Consider the following 23,365-nt stretch of genomic DNA (forward strand, 5'->3'; position numbering starts at 1 on the left):
CCCATGTGTGTAGCCAATGGAATATAATATTTTACCCATGTGTGTAGCCAAAATGATAATATTTACCAATGTGTGTATCCAATAACATAATATTTACCCACGTGTGTAGTCAATAACATAATATATTACCCATTTGTGTTAGCCAATAATATAATATTTGCTCATGTTTGTAGCCAATTAATAATGATATATTTATCCAATTGTGTAGGCAATAATATAATATTTACCCATGTGTGTAGCCAATATTATATTTTTATTCAAGTGTGTAGCCAATAATTTAATTTTACCCATGTGTGCAGCCAATTATTATCTTAACCAATGTGTACATGCAGGCAAGCCAATATTATATTATAAAACTAATGTGTGAAAGCTAATATTATATTAACTAATGTGTGAAGCCAATATTATATTAACTAATGTGTGTAGCCAATATTAAATTAACCAAAGTGGTGTAGCCAATAATTAAAAATAACCAATGTGTGTATGCCAATATTATATTAACCAATGTGTGTAGCCAATATTAAATTAACCAATGTGTGTAGCCAATATTAAATTTAACCAATGTTTGTAGCCAATATTATATTAAACCAATGTGTGTAGCCAATATTATATTAACCAATGTGTGTAGCTATAGTAGCTAATATTATATTTAACCAATGTGTGTAGCCAATATTATTTATAAACCAATGTGTGGTAGCCAAAATATTATATTTAATTCCAAGTGGTGTAGCCAATAATATAATTTTACCCATGTGTGTAGCCAATATTATATTAACCAATGTGTGTAGCCAATATTATAATTTATTCAAGTGTATAGCCAATAATATAATTTTACACCCATGTGTGTAGCCAATATTTTATATTAACCAATGTGTGTAGCCAATATATTATATTAACTAATGTGTGTAGCTAATAAAATATAATATTCTTTCAGATGAGGGTATGAAGAAATATAGATATTTTATCCGAGGTATCATAAAAATTTATAATTCCTGAGGCTCTTGTTTGTGTTGTTTTACCTTGTATACATCATAAAAACAACTACATACACACCCAGAAACCTCTCAATATTATTACAATGACTTCCATTGTCCTTTATTCTTTTTCTTTTTTTCAGGTTTGACAGACACACATCCTGTTGATCAAAATGGCAACAAGTCAAGACAATGAAAAAGCTGTTTATGTCAACAATGATATGGAGCTATATCTTGATCAAACATTTGCTGAAGAAAGAGTTTCAAAGGTTGAAAGTCATGTTCAAGAACTCCCCTGTTTCCCCAAGGGACACGGATGATATTCAATATATCAGCCAACTTTTACAAAAAACTTCGGGATAATGAAAAAATTTCAATAGGGAACTATGGTTATTTTACAGAACGACTACAAAAGATTTAAACCCAGTCTAGCGACCTACGTGAAAAGAAAGGAGAAAGAGATCAAAACTATTCTTCAGAAAGGTGGGCGACAGCAACTATCAAATAAAAAAAAATATCCTGCCGCACATACTGACCGATACATTCTGCCGTATATGGAAAGTCAAAAGTGTTAAAATTCAAAATATATGAATATATATTCCATAAATAAAAATGTTTTTTTCACTATTTTTCAATATAGATGTGATAAAATATATAATGAGTTTATGAAACAATGATTCAAGAGGGTAAAAGAAAAAGTTATTCCTATCCCATTCACCCAGAAAAGTTCAATAGTTTATTAATTAGCTTTTTGTTTTAAATAGCTTGCAAAATATGAGGGAAAATAGTAAAAGCACTCATTTTTATTATTATATATTGTGACAGGCAACGATGGTTCTGCGAAGGATGTTGTTGGCACGTCAGAGGAAGCTTCAGTAGGTCGTAACATTGGATCTGTTATGAAAGATGTTGTACCAATGCGTCACGATGTTAGTACCGTAAGAAAAAACGTTGCTGGCATGGAGGAAAAGTATCGGAACCATGTCACAACTATCACCGAAAAACAGAGGTAAATTGATAATCTTCAAAATGTTATATATAATGATTTGATGTCGATGGATTCGTTTTTATTTTCCTGTCGGTAAAAACTAGAGGGGGCTATTTGTCATTTTGTCTGTCCCTTCTTCTGTCTACTTTTTCGGTCGTGTTTTCTGCCTCAAGTTCTTCAGTACTCTCACGGCATATAAGCATATCTCACGTATGTATAAAGAAGGAGAAGTTTTAATTTCAGGGTTACATGTCATATACACATAGAAAAGGTCTACGTCACATTTAGAAACAAAACTTTGTTAACACTTGATGTGACATCATTGAGTTTACTTGACCCGAAGAGTCCGTAGGTTTATGTAGGCTCGCCTCTCCAGGGACATGGGGGCCACTAGAGGGGAAAGTAATTAATTTAAAAATACTTTTACTGCGAAAGCGTACCACCTAAAAAATCAAACACATCATTTCAGAAGTTACGATACTAACGAAATAGTAGGGATGACATGAAGAACTTGCAATAAGATAACTGTACAGGAAATACAACATGTATCCAGAATCACTTTAGAGAGAACTCCGCTCATTTACTCCCTCTTTGTATAATATTTAGCCAGGCACTGCGAAAGGAATCTATCCCCGACGATAGGAAACGAGCACGTGTATGGCTATTTACAACAAGGGAGGCAAATCCTTAGCGGGAAACTATACTATGCCTGTCAGCATGACATCTGTAGTCTGTAAAGTGATGGAAGCAAAAGTGAGAATCACATAAACAATTTTATGCGGTCAAACAATTTATACTAACCAAGACAATATAGTTAGGTAATTCATTTAAGGTTTAAGACTTTGTTCAAACCAGTTATTTTTGTAGTTGTTAAAAAGTGTCTATGCATCCGTCTTAACATAAGAGATTATTGTTGACTCGAAGATTGTTGAGTTGATTGTAAATTTTGGCAAAATATGCTAAACATGTACATTTTAATGTAGTAAGTCCACAGTCCAAATACAAGTGATCTGATCATTGTGTTTACTTCTGTTTATAGCATGTATTAGGAACGCTTATTTGACCTGGAGATTTGACTAAACCGGTATAGGTCATGTTAGGTCACAATATACATGATATATATATAGCTCAACGCCATTGCAGTTTAAGGTTCCATCTAATGTAATTTGTCATGTATTTTCACATCAATAATTGAAGGTATATAACACAAGAAATATGTAGTATTATATATGGTGATGAACGGTAAGCGCTATAGAATATTTATATAACTATGAAAATATTATGCCTTGATTCAGAAAAGAATTTTCAGCCAAATTGTGTGGAACTTGGAAAAAAATTAATTTTCACACAAACACATTTTAACACCTAAAAATTGTCAAATATATAAAGCACAATCTATAATGAAGGGAATGCGGACTTCATCTATTGTAAGAAACAACAATTCTTCTAAAAATGCATCTTAGAAATTGTTGATGTACACAATTATGTGGCTATTTTTAAAACATGGCACTACTTTCCTTACGAAAGTATGGAAGCCCATACAGGCCAAGGGAGATAATACAATCCAAAATTACTTAAAAGTAAATCTGTTGAACTGTATCTGTAATATCCGTTTTATTTACTTCACACACACCTGAAAGCATATAAATGCTCTGGAATAGTACATGTTTTACACCTATTACACTTACTTAAGATATAATATATACATTTTGGTTTCCTAACAACTGAGTTGGTGCCATGATAATAGTTACCAGGTATGTACACATGTACATGGATTATTGGATTTTTCTTTTCTAGTATGTTTAAAAGGTTCATTTTAGGGCCTTTCCAAGATTATTCACCAAGAATGGGTGGGAGGCACCAACATGCATGGAAATATAGAAAATTGGTTTTCTATTGCGAGTACTACTAAAAATAGTTAGTTACCCAGATCACTCATCAAATTTTAATAAGAATCTCCTTCCCCCTCCCATATTTCGTTAATTCTAGAATAACCCCAAGTAAATGTAATTTTTTTTACTTACCCTTAAATATCTATAAATTGCACTAAGGCCTTATCATAATCTGCTAGTAAATCATCTACTTCATAGGCATCATCTTCACCATCATACTTGATCTCATAAACTGCACCTGAATCAGGAATTCCCAAAACATGATAAATAATTAATATTGAATTCATGATTTATTGATTGAAATTTGATGTCCATGCAACATCAGTGGCCATATGTAGATGATATCATGGGTGTGCATATTGACGGTGGTTTTTGTAGTGATTATCTATAAAATAACAACTTATCTCAGGTATATATGTAGCATACACCCTGCCAGAAACGGAAATAGATTTTTTAAATTGGATTTTTAGACTTAACTTTTAAATCGAAAATGTTTTTATAAATATTGTTGTATCTCTTACCATGTAATCCATCCTTGCCTGATACTACACTCAAAACATTGCCCCTAAACCATTCCGTCTTGCCAGAGTCCTTGTCCACAATCCATTGATGTCTGATTCTCCTACCTTCAAACTTTACTTTTCTTTGGGATCTTGTGCTTGCTCTTGTCTTACAACTGCAATACAAATAACACATATAATCGCTGTGTTTCATGTATCTAATTCCATACAGAAATAAAGAAAAGTGTATAAGGGAACGATATTATGTATATAGTGGTGCCTTCTTTTGAGGGCACTATGGGCCAAGATTGTTGGACCATAGTGCCACACATGGGAGTCAAACTCTCAATCAAGACATGGAGGGGTAGTGGTGTTGAAATACCTTTACCTTTAAAAGACAGAGAGATAAAGTTTATAATACACCACAGATTTATGGGAATAAAGGGAATAAAACCAAAACACAACCAAATATCTCAAATTACTGGTCTTTCATTTGTTTTCTATGGTTTGATATATACTGCCAGTACAACAACTTTTCAATCTTACATGTTTCCTATGCTCAACACTGTTTCTGAATCACTGCATGGAGAACTGTCATCAGTATCTGTAGGGCTGTTTTGGGCTGCTTGCTTATGCTTCCTTTTCTTCCCAGCTGATGCGCTCGGGGTATACTGTAGATATAAGGTGGTAGAAAACATAAGAAACATAATATTAATATTTAGAAAATAACTTCACAACAAATGTACATTTCGCAAGATGCAATACTACTGTGAAACATTATTTAGAATACAATTGGAGATATTCAATGTTGGAGTAATAACATGGTAATTACATTGTAAGTGCAATCTGATTAAAATACAGATCTTTACTCTACACTACATTACACTATGTAACTAGGAAGTACTCTAATATAGTGTATCCTGAAGAGGTGTAATTTTATCAGATTGTCTTTGGATTGTTTTGGGATATCAATATCGACTTTCTATTCTTTTATGGCACTGTTACTTACCCAAACACCAGGCTCTCGAATTCCAGGTGTTTTTCCCTGTCTAGGTGACGCCAGCTCTGGTAACAGAGCATTCAAATAAAAATATTTCAATTTTGGAAGCATGCAGTTTTTCCAGAAATCAGCATCCTTGTAGATACGTTGGATGAATAACTGATAGGGATTGAGAGTTCGCACAACAAAGCCAATCCATGGAGAGTTACAGATATTTACGAGGCCTTGGCACTGGTAGTAATAGATATGGTTTTCTTTTAATTTTAACATACCATCAACAGTTTTTAGACAAAAGTTGGAGGTGGTTTCAGAAGCCTGATATAGATTGATTGGCTTGGAGTGCAGAAGATTTTTATCTCAATCAATCCACTTTCTCCAGATTCCAAATGCACCACTCCATCCGGGCTGGCTGCCAGATATCTGCACTGTTGATCTATTATCAACCCAGAAGACTCCACAGATGTTACTTTCTCATTTCTCGGCCATGTTTAATTTGTATTCCTCAATAGTTGTTCTTTCTTGCAATAATCCATTTCTGGTATCTCTGTTGCCTTTGAATTTGGAATATAAAAGATTGTGGATGAGCTTGGTAACAGGCAGTTTAGGATTACGGCGAATGACAAGTCCAAAATTTGATGCAGTCAGACGTTTCTTTCTTTCAGTATGCCAAATATCTGATGCAGCTTGAGGTTTGGTATTGGTTGCAATTTTCTTCATCTGGTCATCTGTCAAATTGATGTGTAGTGCTAGGTAATCTGCCTTCTGTTCATCTAACTGCGAGGTAGTTATGTCTGGTGCTACATCCACAGCCTCCGGACCATAAGATTTCCGTGCTTTTTTGGAGTTGGTGCATTTGAGGTTGTTCATTTTCCTTTTCCCCTTTTCCACCTGTTTTTGATTGTTTGTGGTTTTGATTTGTACTTGATACAGTTGGCAAGAGATGTTTCTCTTCTTTGGTACATGCGGTTGAAGAAAAATCCAGCTTTGGTTGATGTTGTCAATTCCCAGACAGATGGTGACCATTTGGCTCAAAAATTCATCCGCAACCCTCCTGCATAGCATCTGCATTGCCATGAGCCTCTGCTACACAAATTGTACATCTTCCCTCCGTCAAATTTGCAGCGAATACTCATCCAGTTTTCTGCCAAATTTGTTGTATTGTTGCCAATGAGACGATCTGCCTTTTCTGCAATTCTAGAAAGAAGCTGAGATACATCTTGGATAATGTATTGCTCCACATTACTGTAGTTGATGCCAGTGTCCAATCTTGTTTCTTCTAGTGAAGTTTCGGAGGAACCTTCTGTCCAGAACTGACTCAGAAAATATATCGGTATCTTGTGTGGAAATATCTGAACCATGCCTATCAACAGTGGCTGTTGACGATGAAGCTGATGAAGCTTTACAGAAATTGGAGCAGTTGGAATGAAGGCCGAAAACATGAAAAACTGAATTTTTAATGTCATGACGTAGTTTTTGTATGGCTGTGACACGTGATGCTTGACCTTGTTTCAACTCAGTAGACCTCATTTTAATGGCACACCTAACTGCAGAAACTAGATGTATGCGAGTGGCTTTGGTAAGGTGATGTTTTCCCTTGTATAAATTATTGTCAGACACCAACTTCTCTAAATTACTTCTGTAACACTTACAAGTATGATTTGCACACTCTTCTTTTTAAACATCTCGGCCCCAACCTTCTACTTCATCTCTAATTTTGGCAAATACAGAGCTATCCCCATCTCCAACAATTCTCATGTAGCGAACACCATGCACGGTTTCAGCTTCCTTAAAACCTTGAACAATTATTTCGGCTTCCATTGACTGACTGTCTTCAGACCAGTTTTTTGTAACAGGTATGTGGTTTAGGATTTGTTTGGTGGACTTGTGAAGTACTACAGATGATACAGTATTTATTTCGGACACCCAAATATAGCAACTTGCCAGTCTCTTTGCCAATGATTATCGCTACTCCGCCCATTGCATTGTAGTGTGTCCTTTTACTCCATCCCCCGTCGGTTATGACACTATAAAGGCAGGTACACCCTGGTGATAAGACCCTCTCTCAATTGCCAGTTTTCTTTCCTTCTCACCTGCTTCTAGCATTTTCTGTTGTAACTAGCCAGCAGTCTCCGATTTCCTGTTCAATAGCCATAAAACTATTTGGGGATAAACTGGGGGAATTCATGGTTGACAACATTTCATTTAAGTGTGAGGGACCATTCCCAGTAGCTATGCTTCCCCAAACTGCACGCACATTAATGTCAAATGCATGACGTTGGAAATTACTACCTGTACTGGGTAGTTTCGGACTTGTAGTAAACTGAAACATCTTTGTACACCCTTTACACTGTGCATGTATGATAGACGCAAGTCCTAAATTGGTAATGTCGTTGGACATCAGAATTGGTGACTGACCGTTACAGGATAAGTGTATAGCTTTTGGACATTGGCATACATGCTGAGTTATTTCAGATATATGAGTTTGTAATGACTCCAAATTTACAATTCTGTATCCTTGAGGACTTAATTCATGGAGAAAGGTTTTCCTTATTTTCAGAATAAGTCGTTTTCCATTTTGAATAATTCTGGACACATACACAGACTTCTGTTCTTTGCGATTGTGTAAAAACTGCTTTGCTAGTTTTACTTTGGTGATTTTTAATGAGAAATTATACCAGGTTTGTGTGATTTTTTAGCTTTACAAGTGGGACGATCAGGATGTCTTTGACTCCTTCTGACACTATTAATACCTGTACTTCTACCAAAGAGTCTCGAACGCTTTTTCTTTGCTGCCATTCTCTTCACTAGTGTTCAATAACACAATAATGACAATACTTCCATTACCCACGTGTCATTTACGTACCTCCATACATTGAATATCTCAAAGTGAACTTTTAATTCATATAATTTTCAGGTATAAGAACCTACATACTATGTTAAATACAGAAGAAATGAAGTTCAGCAGAATGAAATAAAAAATAAATATTTAGAAAAGTTTTAAAATTGATGTCCGACACACAAACTGTCATGTCAATGTCTATGTCGACATGGCATATTTATACTGGTATTCTGTTAGAATAGTGTTTATAATCGCTACCAAAAGTATCAATTATATCATGAGGAGAGTCAAACAAAATATTGACATATGTATTTACCTGTTTCTTGTTCTTGATTTCTTGTGATCTTAAATGTTTTCATTCACTTCACGTGAAGTCGCTGATTGACGTAAAACCGGAAGTTACTACAACAAAATACGCCATCATTAACCACTCGGGTATTGAACTGTTACAGGCTTGATATAGTTCAAATATAGGTTTTGTAGTTTATACAACCTATTTAACTCATGAAAATTTTCAATATTTGAGAATATCTATAAAATTAAAAAAACTTTCGTACCTACTTTGGCGCGTATGAATATATCATACAACGCTACGTTCGGTTTGGAATCGGTTGCACGACATATCCATCAACGAATATATTGCCAAAGCACGATCAATGTTTTTGGTAAGTTCTTTGTAATAAGCGAAAGCTATATATAGTAATTGGAGCCCGTTTTGGAGATATACATGTACGATGTAAGATTATGATATATTGTGTTATTTATTGACCGATGTATCACGAAAGCATGAAAGCAATATGGCCGCCTCCATTACGAAGAACACATGGAAGAACATACACAAACACCGTCCTTATTACTGCTTTACTTTGTTATTCCCCTTCCGGTTGCCCTCCCTGTGGAAGCATATAATACATTTTTGTAAGAAAAAACTATTTCTTATTTATGATAAACATACTGTATTTTTTTTTACTAGGGTCTGTATTTCTACAGTACCTTCATTAAAAATAGTGACTTGCCATACTAAAGCACAATGTTTGTGTTCTGCTAATAATGGGGAAATAATCAACTCAACTGCATAAATATTGTATGAGAATTTTATTGTAAAATGATATGTACCTAAGAAGAAAAACGGAAATTAATGTCTGGCTACTTTCATGTGAACTTTTACATTAGATGGAACCTTAAATGACAAAATCCCACTGTGTGTATTATGTGGTGATAATTGTGTTACTCGCTTAGACGAACAAAACAATACCAATAATTCACAATCGATACTTTGAATCCTCAAAATTCTTTAAATGAAGCGCCCTTGATAACATATAGATATACGCTGTTGTTAGCATTCCGACACGTGCAATATTAGTTTATAGCAGAAACGTGTGTTTGTTTTTACTTAGCGACCTCTTTCCGACAGAAGTATGTGCACGTACCAGCTAGCGCGCATGCTCCGATCCCATGTCCACGTGTGATATCTTCCGCTTTCTTCGTTCGTTTGATGGCAAACATTTTACAGACTCCAAACGTTAAAATATATTGATTGTCGGTACTTTTAAATTTTGTAATTGCGAGAAAGTTGAAATCTAAAGTTACTGTAACTTTAAATTACAATAGTAAAACACTAATTTATAATCCTCCTATCTATTATATTGTAACAGGCAAAGGCGGTTCTGCGAGTGATGTTGGTACCACGGTTTTAATGGGTCATGATATTAGATCTGTTATGAAAGATGTTGGTACCATAAGGGAAGACGTCGCTGGCATAAAGAAAACCATTCGTACCATGAGTCAACTATCACCGAAAAACAGAGGTAAATTGATAATCTTTATATTATCTATAGCTATTCGTTGTCGACGAATTTGTATATTAGTCTCCTGCCAGTAAAATTAGAGGGAACTAAAATTGTTTAGTTGTCATTTCATCTGTCCATACAAATCATTGGACAGTAAGGCCGAGGCCTAATAAGGAAAATTAAATGGGCGACATGTGTTTAAAATAGTTTTAGGAAATAAACGCTTTAAGAAGTACTCATAACATTGTATTCCGTAACAAACAATGTGAACCATACACTCTGGGCCTGTGAAGTTTATAAATCCAACAAAATGGCTGATGATATTAGTTATTAACTAGTTTGAGGCAGTAACATTAAAACTCGACAAAAGTTAAAGTCACTTTGTGGGGAAACTGATCGATTGTTTATGAGACTTCATCAAAATGAGTGCACGATTTTTTTAGTTAATCCCTGTACAGACAGAATACAGATTATAATGCGTTCTAAAGGACATATCAATGTAATAGTAAGACTAACTAAATAGGGAATCTTACATAATTCGATATACCAAGAGCCTTTCAGCGAGTGTCATATCAAGTTATATAACGAGTTTGATAAATTTCATATTACATTGTCAAGATTGTAAGATTCTATTTATCACATGACTTTTATTAATAGATATATAAGTGAAACTTTTTAATTGTGACTCTATATAAAACAGTAGAAATCCGGCTCTAATGTGACTTTTCTGTCTACTGAGACAATCATGCGACGTCATATAAAGATTATGACGTCAAAGCTACCTGGGACGTCACAATAGTGTTATTACACATGTGTCTTACGATATTATGACATGGCCGTATGACATGGCTGGACGGGCCAGTTAGGTGATAAATCTACTTACTACATGTATTTTAATTTGATAGTCGTTTTACTGAGATTTGCATCTTTGAATTAGGTATTAAGAACATCCTTATATTTTTTTTTTTCAGGACGAGACCCTAAGTTGGCAGCTATGATCGGTAAGTTTACATTTAAATACATAAACTGGACATTTGTAGGAAATTAAGTTTGATGAAGTATACAGTGTGTATTTCTTTTAATATATAAGTTTTTGACAAATATCCATTCAAGAAAAATAATGGAAAACCTTTCCCGGTTGTTTTAGTCAATTTTGGAAAACGAATACATAGACAACATAAGTAAATATTTAATCATTTAATAATTATTAATCATATTACAAGTCAAGACATGCAACTAAGATTATATTAAAATGCTAAATGATTTAAAGCACCTAAAAATGCCTCTCTCATTTAAGATCATAGGGACAATCTTCTTTAAATATTTCAACGACTTCTTGCCAATAACAAAGAAGCTTTAGTGACCTTATATTGTGCCCCCGTTTCGTTTTCAATTTTAACAAGATTTTATTGACGTTTAGGTCACGTAATACCTATTCTATTCGCCTTTTGTCCGTCGTCGTCCGTCGTGTGTCTGTAAACAATTTCCTTTTTCGACGTTTTCTACTTTTGAAGCAAATTCACAACACTTTTGCACAAACGTTTTATCTGAATTGCATACCCCAAGAGAACTGTGTGAGGGACCAATAGGAGTTAAAAATAGCTAAAATTTGTGGAAACAAATACTTTTCATGGACTGAAAGGTCTCAAGGCCCTTTACAAAATTTGTGAATTTGATGGCCCTACAGGGTCTCAGGTTTTCCCCTGGGGAGGGAGTCAAATATACTATAGTTTATATAGGGTAATCATATGTTTGATCATTATGATAAGTCATATCTGGTTAAAACTATTAGCATGAAATAGCATTTTAACATTACATGTATAGCCAAATTGGCTATGGCTTAACACTCCTCTAAAATCACCCTGATTCAAAATGGCAAAAAGTACAAAAACAAAAAAACAAACAAAAAAAACCCATTTAATTTTAACTCACAGTCGTGAGCGAATTAAACATTCCTCATAGATTGAAGGGTCAAATCGATAACTCGCTTCTTAAAATCAAAATTTTAATGTGTTTTCATTAGTTCTCAATGATATCAAGTCTGGTGAGAGCATGGGCGCCAAAACGTGCTAAAACATCATTGTAATATTCTATATTAGAACTCAGATGACCGTTAAGGCCCATTGGCCCCTTGTGTATAAATGAAATAGATAGGACATCAGCCATTCAAGATCGCATGTGTCAAATAAGCAAAACTTTTAAACGATATATCTATAACTAAGAGTCCTAGAGACCTGGCATCAGACATGAAGGACTATTAAGTTTATTAAGGACCAGGTATTTGGCCTGTAGTATTCTGAAATCAAGGGTTTCTCTATTTGTGAAAGGAAAGGAGTTAAGAGCTGGCATATTGGGCCTATAGCATGCTGGATAAAGCAATTTCAATTTTATTTATTTGAATGACCTTGGCCTACTTTTTAAATAAGAGTAGTCGAGTCATAATCTAACAACTTCTTCTGAAAAGTTCTGCGGCGAATAATGTCTTAATTGTTAATTAGCCTAGTTGACTCTTTTTGTATTAAAACAACCCACTAATATAAACTGCATAATTATGTAATATTTGACCGTGTTGTATGTGGTGTTTGGACTTCTTGTAAGAATATCTTTGAAGTTCTATGTTCGTCTTTCCAGTCACATCGATGCCTCATATTTCACATTTGATCAACAAATAAAGTTATGCCATTTTTTTCTTTTGTTAATTCAATATGGCATCATGACCTGATGTAATTGTTACTTGGGGAGTTTTGATCAGTTAATATGTGCTAAATTTTCATCCCAACGACTTATAACTGAAAGGCCCAGGATTCTTATATTGTAACAAGCTGGGATAAGGGCTACCAAGTTTATTTAAATAAGTGACTTTGATTTTCATGCAAAGGTACCCTTATCCAAATAGGATAACATCTTTAACAGAATTTATGTCAATTACAAAGAAGCCTTGGGCCTTTGACATGCTGGGAGCTACAAAGTTATTTCCAGTGAATGACCTTGACCTTCAATCAAGGGCACAGGGGTCCAATAGGCTGAAATTGTTATACAAATTATTGTAAACATTGGTGATGAATGGCTACCACTTTTGTTCAAATGAATGGCTTTGATTGTCATTCAGTGCCATAGTCGTGAAATAGGCTAAAATCTTGCAACGACTTCTCGTAAATAACTGAGAGACCTAGAGACCTGATATTGGTCCTGTGGTATGCTGGAAGTCTGTTCAAAAGAATACGCTTGAAGGTAATAGGGGACAAATAGGCTAAAATCTTTAAACAGCATCTTCTCAGGTTTAATGACCAGACATTTCCTGGGTCATACATAGAAATTCTTATGTGTTAAGTATGCACCATGGTTACCAGGTGAGCGATTCGTGCCCACTGGGCCCTTGTTTATTAATGATATTTTCACGTACTAAGATTGCCCTTTCATCTTGCCTTTTAATGGTTTTGCTTTGTTATTAGCTATTTTCCAATTTCACAAACATCTTTCCACTTCTCTCTCGAAAATTATAGATAAATTCTGCAATTTAGCCGCATCCTATATTTGTTCATGTTAGGAGTTTAAAATGATCCTGAACTGTATTGCCTGATCATTAGGAGAGATATACACATTAAAGTTCCTTTTAGGACTATTTCTAGCGAATTGACTTGTGTTATTTACAGACACAACAAAATCTTTAATAACAAAAGAAACAGAAAACTACCAGTTTCTACATACAAAAAGTTTCGAGGATGCCCGGCAAAAGCTTGTGGAGAATAAAATCGTTGTAATACAGGGAAACTCAGGAGACGGGAAATCGTCTATTGCTCTTGAACTTCTCCGTTTGCTGTGCTTGGATCAAGTGCAACAAAATGGATGTCGACAACCGCTACAACTACACGATATAAAGGACTTAGATTTGGTGGCGCCAAAGTCACAATTTGTTATTTTTATAGATAATATCTTTGGAAAGAATGTTGTAAGTCAATCAGATGTTACAGAATGGGTGAAACGAGAGAAAGATGTTATGTCAAAACTATGCGGATACAACACGGAGGCAAATTATATGGTCATAACTATTCGGAGTGAAATTTCGAACTTTCTAAACGGTGTGCAAAACTTATTTGCACATGGAAATGACTTGCAAAACTTGTTTTGTGAACAAAATTTGATAGAGCTCAGTAAATATACAAATGAAGATGAAAAATTGAAGTTGCTAAGGTTGTATGTTCCTAAACATGAATTTACTAAATGGACATATGATGAAGAAAAACAAATTGTTAAATCTGCTCCAAACATTGGGTTTCCCCAGTGTTGTAGATTATTTAAAGACACACACCCTCTCTACAAATAGACAGAGTCAAGTTTTTTGAAAGACCTTTTCAGTATTTGAAATCTTCTCTATCTAGATTAGAAGCCGGTAAATTTTCCAGCTTGCTTTACCTGTTTCTCAATGGAGGCGAAGTGGTTGAACATGATTTAGACCCATCTATTGAAAATATAGACATAGACGAACAGGAAGAAATGAAAGCAGCGTTCGCTGTTGACGTTGTCAATGTCTTTCAAGCATCTGAGCTGACTCACACAAAAAAGAAGAAAGCTGAATTCGTAAAAGAGTCATTAGAATGTCTGTTGGATTGGCTGGTAAAAAAAGAATTAACAGAAAGAGGAAAAAATCACTATCAATGTTACAAGTTCAACCATGACTCTATTGAGGAAACAGTTGCACTTTTGTATGGAGAAAAAACTCCTATTGGCTACATACGAAATTGTCACAAAAAATCCCTCAGTTATTTAGCTACAACTTTAAACACTCCAAATAGGATCATTATATCATCAGATGTCCCAAATCAATGCCTTGTATGAACGAACACTGAAAGAATTTAAATATGTTGGTACCGAACAGTACAAGGACTTTCGTGAGTACGAGTGTTTAGCTACATTAGATGTGTGGACAGATACTATAATTATGCAAGGATTTATCAGCTGGTTAGAGACTCAGAATGCTGATAAAAACCTGCGCCACCTGATCAAATCTGCCTTATTAAATGGTGCATGTTATACTGGATCAGAAAGTAGTGTCACGTACCTCCTGTCTAAGGGTGTCACACCTGACGATATCACACCGTTTTGTATAGTGGAGGGTGGTAGTGTACTGCTATTACGTAAACTACTTAAGTACGATGTCATACATACAGCGAGGGCAGACAAGTCACTGCTTAGTAGTCATCCCAATATCAATGTTCTACATCAGGCGTGTTTGTATGACAGAAAGGAAATGGTGACTATATTGTGTGAAACATATCCAAACTTAGTAAATGACATCGATGATAAGGGAATGAGTCCGTTCTATTATGTGGTAGCGAAGGGAAGCTATGATATGTTTAATACATTAAAAAAACCAGTTATGAAATCTTTGTGTAGAGTTGAAGACGAACAACATAAGTGTGAGTCAGAAGCTGGGAATGTGGTACATAGAGATTGTGTATGTGGTCAGTACATGTCACAATTAGTGGACATGAACGGGTCGACAATATTACATCTGAGTTGTCATTATGGACACAGGGAGCTTAGTTTACAGCTGTGTGAGTTGTACCCAAAACTAACCACAGCTGTAACTAACGGCGGTGAAACAATATTACATGCCAGTTGTATAAATGGACACAAAGAGCTCAGTTTACAGCTGTGTGAGTTGTACCCAACACTAACCATAGCTGTAACTAACAACGGATTGACAATATTACATGCCAGTTGTATAAATGGACACAAAGAGCTCAGTTTACAGCTGTGTGAGTTGTACCCAACACTAACCACAGCTGTCACTAACGACGGATTGACAATATTACATGAGAGTTGTATAAATGGACACTCAGAGCTTAGTTTACAGCTGTGTGAGTTGTACCCAACACTAACCACAGCTGTAACTAACAACGGATTGACAATATTACATGAGAGTTGTATAAATGGACACAAAGAGCTCAGTTTACAGCTGTGTGAGTTGTACCCAGCACTAACCACAGCTGTCACTAACAACGGATTGACAATATTACATGCCAGTTGTTATTATGGACACAGAGAGCTTAGTTTACAGCTGTGTAAGTTGTACCCAACACTAACCACAGCTGTAACTAACAACGGATTGACAATATTACATGAGAGTTGTATAAATGGACACAAAGAGCTCAGTTTACAGCTGTGTGAGTTGTACCCAACACTAACCACAGCTGTAACTAACGAAGGATTGACAATATTACATCTGAGTTGTTTTAATGGAAAGAGGGAGCTTATTTTACAGCTGTGCGAGTTGTACCCAACACTAACCACAGCTGTAACTAAAAACGGATTGACAATATTACATGCGAGTTGTATAAATGGACACAAAGAGCTCAGTTTACAGCTGTGTGAGTTATACCCAGCACTAACCACAGCTGTCACTAACGACGGATTGACAATATTACATGAGAGTTGTATAAATGGACACTCAGAGCTTAGTTTACAGCTGTGTGAGTTGTACCCAACACTAACCACAGCTGTCACTAACGACGGATTGACAATATTACATGAGAGTTGTATAAATGGACACAAAGAGCTTAGTTTACAGCTGTGTGAGTTGTACCCAGCACTAACCACAGCTGTAACGAAGGACGGATTGACAATATTACATTCGAGTTGTATAAATGGACACAAAGAGCTCAGTTTGCAGCTGAGTGAGTTGTACCCAGCACTAACCACAGCTGTCGCTAACAACGGATTGACAATATTACATGCCAGTTGTTATTATGGACATAGGGAGCTTAGTTTACAGCTGTGTAAGTTGTACCCAACACTAACCACAGCTGTAACTAACAACGCATTGACAATATTACATGAGAGTTGTATAAATGGACACAAAGAGCTCAGTTTACAGCTGTGTGAGTTGTACCCAACACTAACCACAGCTGTAACTAACAACGGATTGACAATATTACATGAGAGTTGTATAAATGGACACTTAGAGCTTAGTTTACAGCTGTGTGAGTTGTACCCAGCACTAACCACAGCTGTTACTAACAACGGATTGACAATATTACATCTGAGTTGTTCTCATGGACACAGGGAGCTTAGTTTACAGCTGTGTGAGTTGTACCCAACACTAACAACAGCTGTAACGAAGGACGGATTGACAATATTACATTCGAGTTGTATAAATGGACACAAAGAGCTTAGTTTACAGCTGTGTAAGTTGTACCCAACACTAACCACAGCTGTAACTAACAACGGATTGACAATATTACATGAGAGTTGTATAAATGGACACAAAGAGCTCAGTTTACAGCTGTGCGAGTTGTACCCAACACTAACCACAGCTGTAACTAACAACGGATTGACAATATTACATGAAAGTTGTTCTTATGGACAGAGGGAGCTTAGTTTACAGCTGTGTGAGTTGTACCCAACACTAACCACAGCTGTAACTAACACAGGGAAAACAATATTACATTATAGTTGTTCTAATGGACAAAGAGAGCTTAGTTTACAGCTGTGTGAGTTGTACCCAACACTAACCACAGCTGTAACTAAGCACGGGATCGACAATATTACACATTTTAGTGTTCAATGGACACAAAGAGCTTGAGTTTACAGCTGTGTGAGTTGTACCCAACACTAACCACAGCTGTCACTAACACGGATCGACAATATTACATTATAGTTGTTCTAATGGACACAAAGAGCTTAGTTTACAGCTGTGTGAGTTGTACCCAACACTAACCACAGCTGTCACTAACACGGAAACGACAATATTACATTTTAGTTGTTATAATGGACACAAAGAGCTTAGTTTACAGCTGTGTGAGTTGTACCCAACACTAACCACAGCTGTCACTAACAACGGATTGACAATATTACATGCAGTTTCTTATTATGGACACAGAGAGCTTAGTTTACAGCTGTGTGAGTTGTACCCAACACTAACCACAGCTGTAACTAACAACGGATTGACAATATTACACGAGAGTTGTTATAAATGGACACAGAGAGCTTAGTTTACAGCTGTGTGAGTTGTACCCAACACTAACCACAGCTGTAACTAACAACGGATTGACAATATTACATCTGAGAGTTGTTAAATGGACACAGGGAGCTTAGTTTACAGCTGTGTGAGTTGTACCCAACACTAACCACAGCTGTAACTAAACAACGGATTGACAATATTACATTAGAGTTGTGTTCTATGGACACAGGGAGCTTAGTTTACAGCTGTGTGAGTTGTACCCAACACTAACCACAGCTGTAACTAACAACGGATTGACAATATTACATCCTGTAGTTGTTATTATGGACACAGAGAGCTTAGTTTACAGCTGTGTAAGTTGTACCCAACACTAACCACAGCTGTAACTAACAACGGATTGACAATATTACATGAGAGTTGTATAAATGGACACAAAGAGCTAGTTTACAGCTGTGTGAGTTGTACCCAACACTAACCACAGCTGTAACTAACAACGGATTGACAATATTACATGAGAGTTGTATAAATGGACACAAGAGCTTAGTTTACAGCTGTGTGAGTTGTACCAACACTAACCACAGCTGTAACTAACAACGGATGACAATATTACATCGAGTTGTATATGGACACAGAGCTTAGTTTACAGCTGTGTGAGTTGTACCCAACACTAACCACAGCTGTAACTAACAACGGATTGACAATATTACATAGAGTTGTATTGGACACAGAGCTTAGTTTACAGCTGTGTGAGTTGTACCCAACACTAACCACAGCTGTAACTAACAACGGATTGACAATATTACATGAGAGTTGTATAAATGGACACAAGAACTCTTAGTTTACAGCTGTGTGAGTTGTACCCAACACTAACCACAGCTGTAACTAACAACGGATTGACAATATTACATCGAGTTGTATAAATGGACACAGGAGCTTAGTTTACACTTGTGTGAGTTGTACCCCTCACTAACCACAGCTGTAACTAAGACGAGGACAATATTACATGTGTGAGTTGTATAAACCACAAGACTAGTTTACACTGTGTGAGTTGTACCCAACACTAACCACAGCTGTAACGGATTGACAATATTACATTGAGAGTTGTATGAATGGACACAAAGAGCTTAGTTTACAGCTGTGTGAGTTGTACCCAACACTAACCACAGCTGTAACTAACAACGGATTGACAATATTACATGCAGAGTTGTATAATGGACACAGGAGCTTAGTTTACAGCTGTGTGAGTTGTACCCAACACTAACCACAGCTGTAACTAACAAATGGAAGGATTGACAATATTACACTACCAAGCGTACTAACACAGTTGTTCAGGATAAATGGACACAGTGAGCTTAGTTTACAGCTGTGTGAGTTGTACCCAACACTAACCACAGCTGTAACTAACAAAGGGGAAACAATATTACATGCCAGTTGTTCTAATGGACACAGTGAGCTTAGTTTACAGCTGTGTGAGTTGTACCCAACACTAACCACAGCTGTAACTAACAACGGATTGACAATATTACATTAGAGTTGTTCTAATGGACACAGTGAGCTTAGTTTACAGTTGTGTGAGTTGTACCCAACACTAACCACAGCTGTAACTAACAAAGGGAAACAATATTACATGCCGAGTTGTTCTAATGGACACAGTAGAGCTTAGTTTACAGTTGTGTGAGTTGTACCCAACACTTAACCACAGCTGTAACTAACAAAGGGGAAACAATATTACATATTAGTTGTATGAATGGACACAGGGAGCTTAGTTTACAGTTGTGTGAGTTGTACCCAACACTAACCACAGCTGTAACTAACAAAGGGGAAACAATATTACATATTAGTTGTATCTAATGGACACAGGAGAGCTTAGTTTACAGCTGTGTGAGTTGTACCCAACACTAACCACACAGCTGTAACTAACAAAGGGGAAACAATATTACATGAGTTGTTCTAATGGACACAAGAGCTTAGTTTACAGTTGTGTGAGTTGTACCCAACACTAACCACAGCTGCTAACAAAGGACACAATATTACATTAGTTGTATGAATGGACACAAGAGCTTAGTTTACAGTGTGTGAGTTGTACCCAACACTAACCACAGCTGTAACTAAAAGGGGAAACAATATTACATATTAGTTGTATAAATGGACACAGGGAGCTTAGTTTACAGCTGTGTGAGTTGTACCCAACACTAACCACAGCTGTAACTAACAAAGGGGATTGACAATATTACATATTAGTTGTATGAAATGGACACAGGAGCTTAGTTTACAGCTGTGTGAGTTGTACCCAACACTAATCACAGCTGTAACTAACGAAGGATTGACAATATTACATAATAGTTGCGGTAATGGACACAGTGAGCTTAGTTTACAGCTGTGTGAGTTGTACCCAACACTAACCACAGCTGTAACTAACGACGGATTGACAATATTGCATTTGAGAGTTGTATAAATGGACACAGTGAGCTTAGTTTACAGCTGTGTGAGTTGTACCCAACACTAACCACAGCTGTAGCTAACGAAGGGAAAACAATATTACATGCCAGTTGTTCTAATGGACACGGAGAGCTTAGTTTACAGTTTGTGTGAGTTGTACCCGACACTAACCACAGCTGTAACTAACAAAGAGGAAACAATATTACATAATAGACGTTGTTCTAATGGACACAGAGAGCTTAGTTTACAGCTGTGTGAGTTGTACCCAACACTAACCACAGCTGTAACTAACGAAGGATTGACAACATTACATAATAGTTGCGGTAATGGACACAGTGAGCTTAGTTTACAGTTGTGTGAGTTGTACCCAACACTAACCACGGCTGTAACTAACGAACGGGGGAAACAATATTACATTATAGTTGCTCTAAATGGACACAGGGAGCTTAGTTTTACAGTTGTGTGAGTTGTACCCAACACTAACCACAGCTGTAACTAACGAAGGGGAAACAATATTACATTATAGTTGTTCTAATGGACACAAAGAGCTTTGTTTACAGCTGTGTGAGTTGTACCCGACACTAACCACGGTTGTAACTGAGGAAGGGTATAATTGTCTACATGCTATAGCACGGTTTACATCAGATGTAGACCTGTTTACAGAGTGTGAGCGTCACGTAAAACAGTACGTAGAGAAAACAGGAGGCAAGTACGACATCACAACCATGCTTACTACAAACGGGAGTTCTGTTTTAGACATGGCACAGATAAACTCAGAGAACAAATCTATGTACTTACATCTTGTTCAGTTGTTTGCGAAAAAATAACACGCGAACTTGTAGCTCTTGCCTTTGTAGTATAGTATGATAAGAAACATGTCAAGTTTATGATGCACGTTGGATAGTGATATTGTGTGACACACAATCAGAGTTTATATATGACACTGATGATAATGGACGAAACCAATATTCTATATTCCACATGAATGTATGGCAAAGAAACTGGCACACTGATGTACAAGCATGGTCATTTATGTAGAGGGATGCGGTTGTTTATGGAGAAGCATGCTGTCGTTTATGTTGACGCATGCGGTCGTTTATGTGGAGGCATGTGGTCGTTTATGTGGAAGCATGCGTTCGTTTTACGGTACGGAGAAGCACGTGGTCATTTATGTAGAGGGATGCGGTTGTTTATGAAGAAGCATGCTGTCGTTTTATGTTGACGCATGCGGTCGTTTATATGGATGAATGTGGTCGTTTATGTAGAGGTATGCGGTCGTTTATGTAGAGACATGTGGTCATTTATGTTGAGGCATGCGGTCGTTTATGTGGAGACATGTGGTCATTTATGTGGAGGCGTGTGGTTGCTTATGTGGAGGTATGCGGTCGTTATATGTAGAAGCATACGGTCGTTTATGAAGAAACATTTGGTCGATAAAGAAACCGTTAATCTTCGAGTAAATGAAGCCTCGGTCAAAACAGACCCTGCGTATAATAACGCATTAAGTCTAACCGGCTCCATTGTGGTTCCATTGTAAAACATTCATTTTAAAACAGGCTCACTTAAAAACTGGGTTCAAATCGATCACGCGCAAATTACCCCACAGTGAAAAACGGGATCCAAGATGTATTACTTAAAAATGACCTCAAAAAACCAATCAACTTTCATGTTAATGAGCCCAGTAAGAATACCAAAACCGTTACAATTGCCCCGGTCAAAAATAATTCAAGCGGAAAAAGGGTTACCGTCAAAACGTCTCCACGATGAAAATAGTTTTCAGTCAAATTGGGTTTACCGAAAAAAAAACCGGTCCCAGTCAAGATAGATGGCGTCTATTACCTCCCTTGCTACCCAGTTAAGGTCCATGTATAGTGTACTCCTAGTTACGTTTCCCTTGCCAATATGTTACTACACACATATGGGGCTTTATGAAAGCACGAACGTTTGATGACCTTTTGACCTCTATATGTGTGTATGGCGAGTGTTAAATAAGGTACATTCGTTATTTCTCATGTGTTTGGTAGCACACAGATATGACATTAAGGAGGCATTGAATAAAAAAGCTCGAAATCGTTCAATTAAGAAAATAGTCATACTCAAAACATGATTTTTGTTAAAATGGTGCTTATCAAAACGGCCTCAATGTAGAAGTCTTAGACTAACTTCCCCAGTGCCGTATAACTGGTCAAAACGACCTCAGTGTAGAAGTCTTAGACTAACTTCCCCAGTTGATGTATAACTGGTCAAAAACGGCCTCAGTGTAGAAGTCTTAGACTAACTTCCCCAGTGCCGTATAACTGGTCAAAACGACCTCAGTAAACTTGACTAGAAGTATCTTAGACTAGAAGTCTAACTTTCCCAGTGCCGTATAACTGGTCAAAACGGCCTCAGTGTAGAAGTCCTAGACTAACTTCCCCAGTGATGTATAACTGGTCAAAAACGGCCTCAGTGTAGAAGTCCTAGACTAACTTCCCCAGGATGTATAACTGGTCAAAACGGCCTCAGTGTAGAAGTCTTAGACTAACTTCCCCAGTACCGTATAACTGGTTATATTCACGAGTCAAAATTTGGACTTAGGTTAAGTTTAGCAGCTTTAAAATTTTCACGATTTTTGTACAATGGTTAGTATAATTCAAAGATATGTCTTTAATCGCAGATCAAATTTTTCGCTCTTATATGAAGAATGATATTGTAAGGAATGTTAGATCAGCTGATTGACGATCAGCTGATGTGTGCTTATGTTACTGAACTAGTACCCCTGTTTATATGGAATGAATAATTAGCAGTACATGTCGAAAGGCAATACTTTTTTTATATCAAATGTATGTGCAATATTTTGTTAGCAATGTAGCGAAGCATATATATTGGATTGTGACTAAGCATGCGGTCATAATTTGAATGTTATCATATAGGCTTCAAGATGAATTTACTGTTTTAATTAAATGATTGTCAAGATTGTGTTTTAATACGTACTTGTGGG

General features: G+C 36.4%; 1 protein-coding gene and 2 pseudogenes across 1 annotated transcript; 2 read left to right on the forward strand and 1 right to left on the reverse strand.

Annotated features, from left to right (window-relative positions):
• Window positions 1-1,123: 1,123 nt before the first annotated feature.
• Window positions 1,124-14,950, forward strand: LOC138311810 (uncharacterized; annotated as a pseudogene).
• Window positions 3,989-7,683, reverse strand: LOC138311808 (uncharacterized; annotated as a pseudogene).
• LOC138311811 (ankyrin repeat, PH and SEC7 domain containing protein secG-like) lies at window positions 14,923-21,767 on the forward strand. The gene is made up of 4 exons (XM_069252997.1): window positions 14,923-15,423; window positions 20,207-20,390; window positions 20,601-20,720; window positions 20,827-21,767. The coding sequence occupies exons 1-4, from the start codon at window positions 14,923-14,925 to the stop codon at window positions 21,210-21,212; spliced, it is 1,191 nt and encodes a 396-aa protein (XP_069109098.1). The 3' UTR covers window positions 21,213-21,767.
• The last annotated feature ends 1,598 nt before the right edge of the window (window positions 21,768-23,365 follow it).

The sequence above is a fragment of the Argopecten irradians genome, unplaced genomic scaffold (assembly GCF_041381155.1).
Source record: "Argopecten irradians isolate NY unplaced genomic scaffold, Ai_NY scaffold_0123, whole genome shotgun sequence".
In the NCBI taxonomy this organism is placed as follows: Eukaryota; Metazoa; Mollusca; class Bivalvia; order Pectinida; family Pectinidae; genus Argopecten; species Argopecten irradians.

What these genes read in the sequence shown, in the direction of transcription:
- LOC138311811 (XM_069252997.1), top strand. Translation starts at nt 14,923, where the DNA reads ATGCAAGGATTTATCAGCTGGTTAGAGACTCAGAATGCTGATAAAAAC. An exon ending in ATTGACAATATTGCATTTGA is followed by an intron (nt 20,391 to 20,600) that starts GAGTTGTATAAA and finishes TACATAATAGAC; the next exon opens with GTTGTTCTAATGGACACAGA. An exon ending in TAGTTGCGGTAATGGACACA is followed by an intron (nt 20,721 to 20,826) that starts GTGAGCTTAGTT and finishes AAATGGACACAG; the next exon opens with GGAGCTTAGTTTTACAGTTG.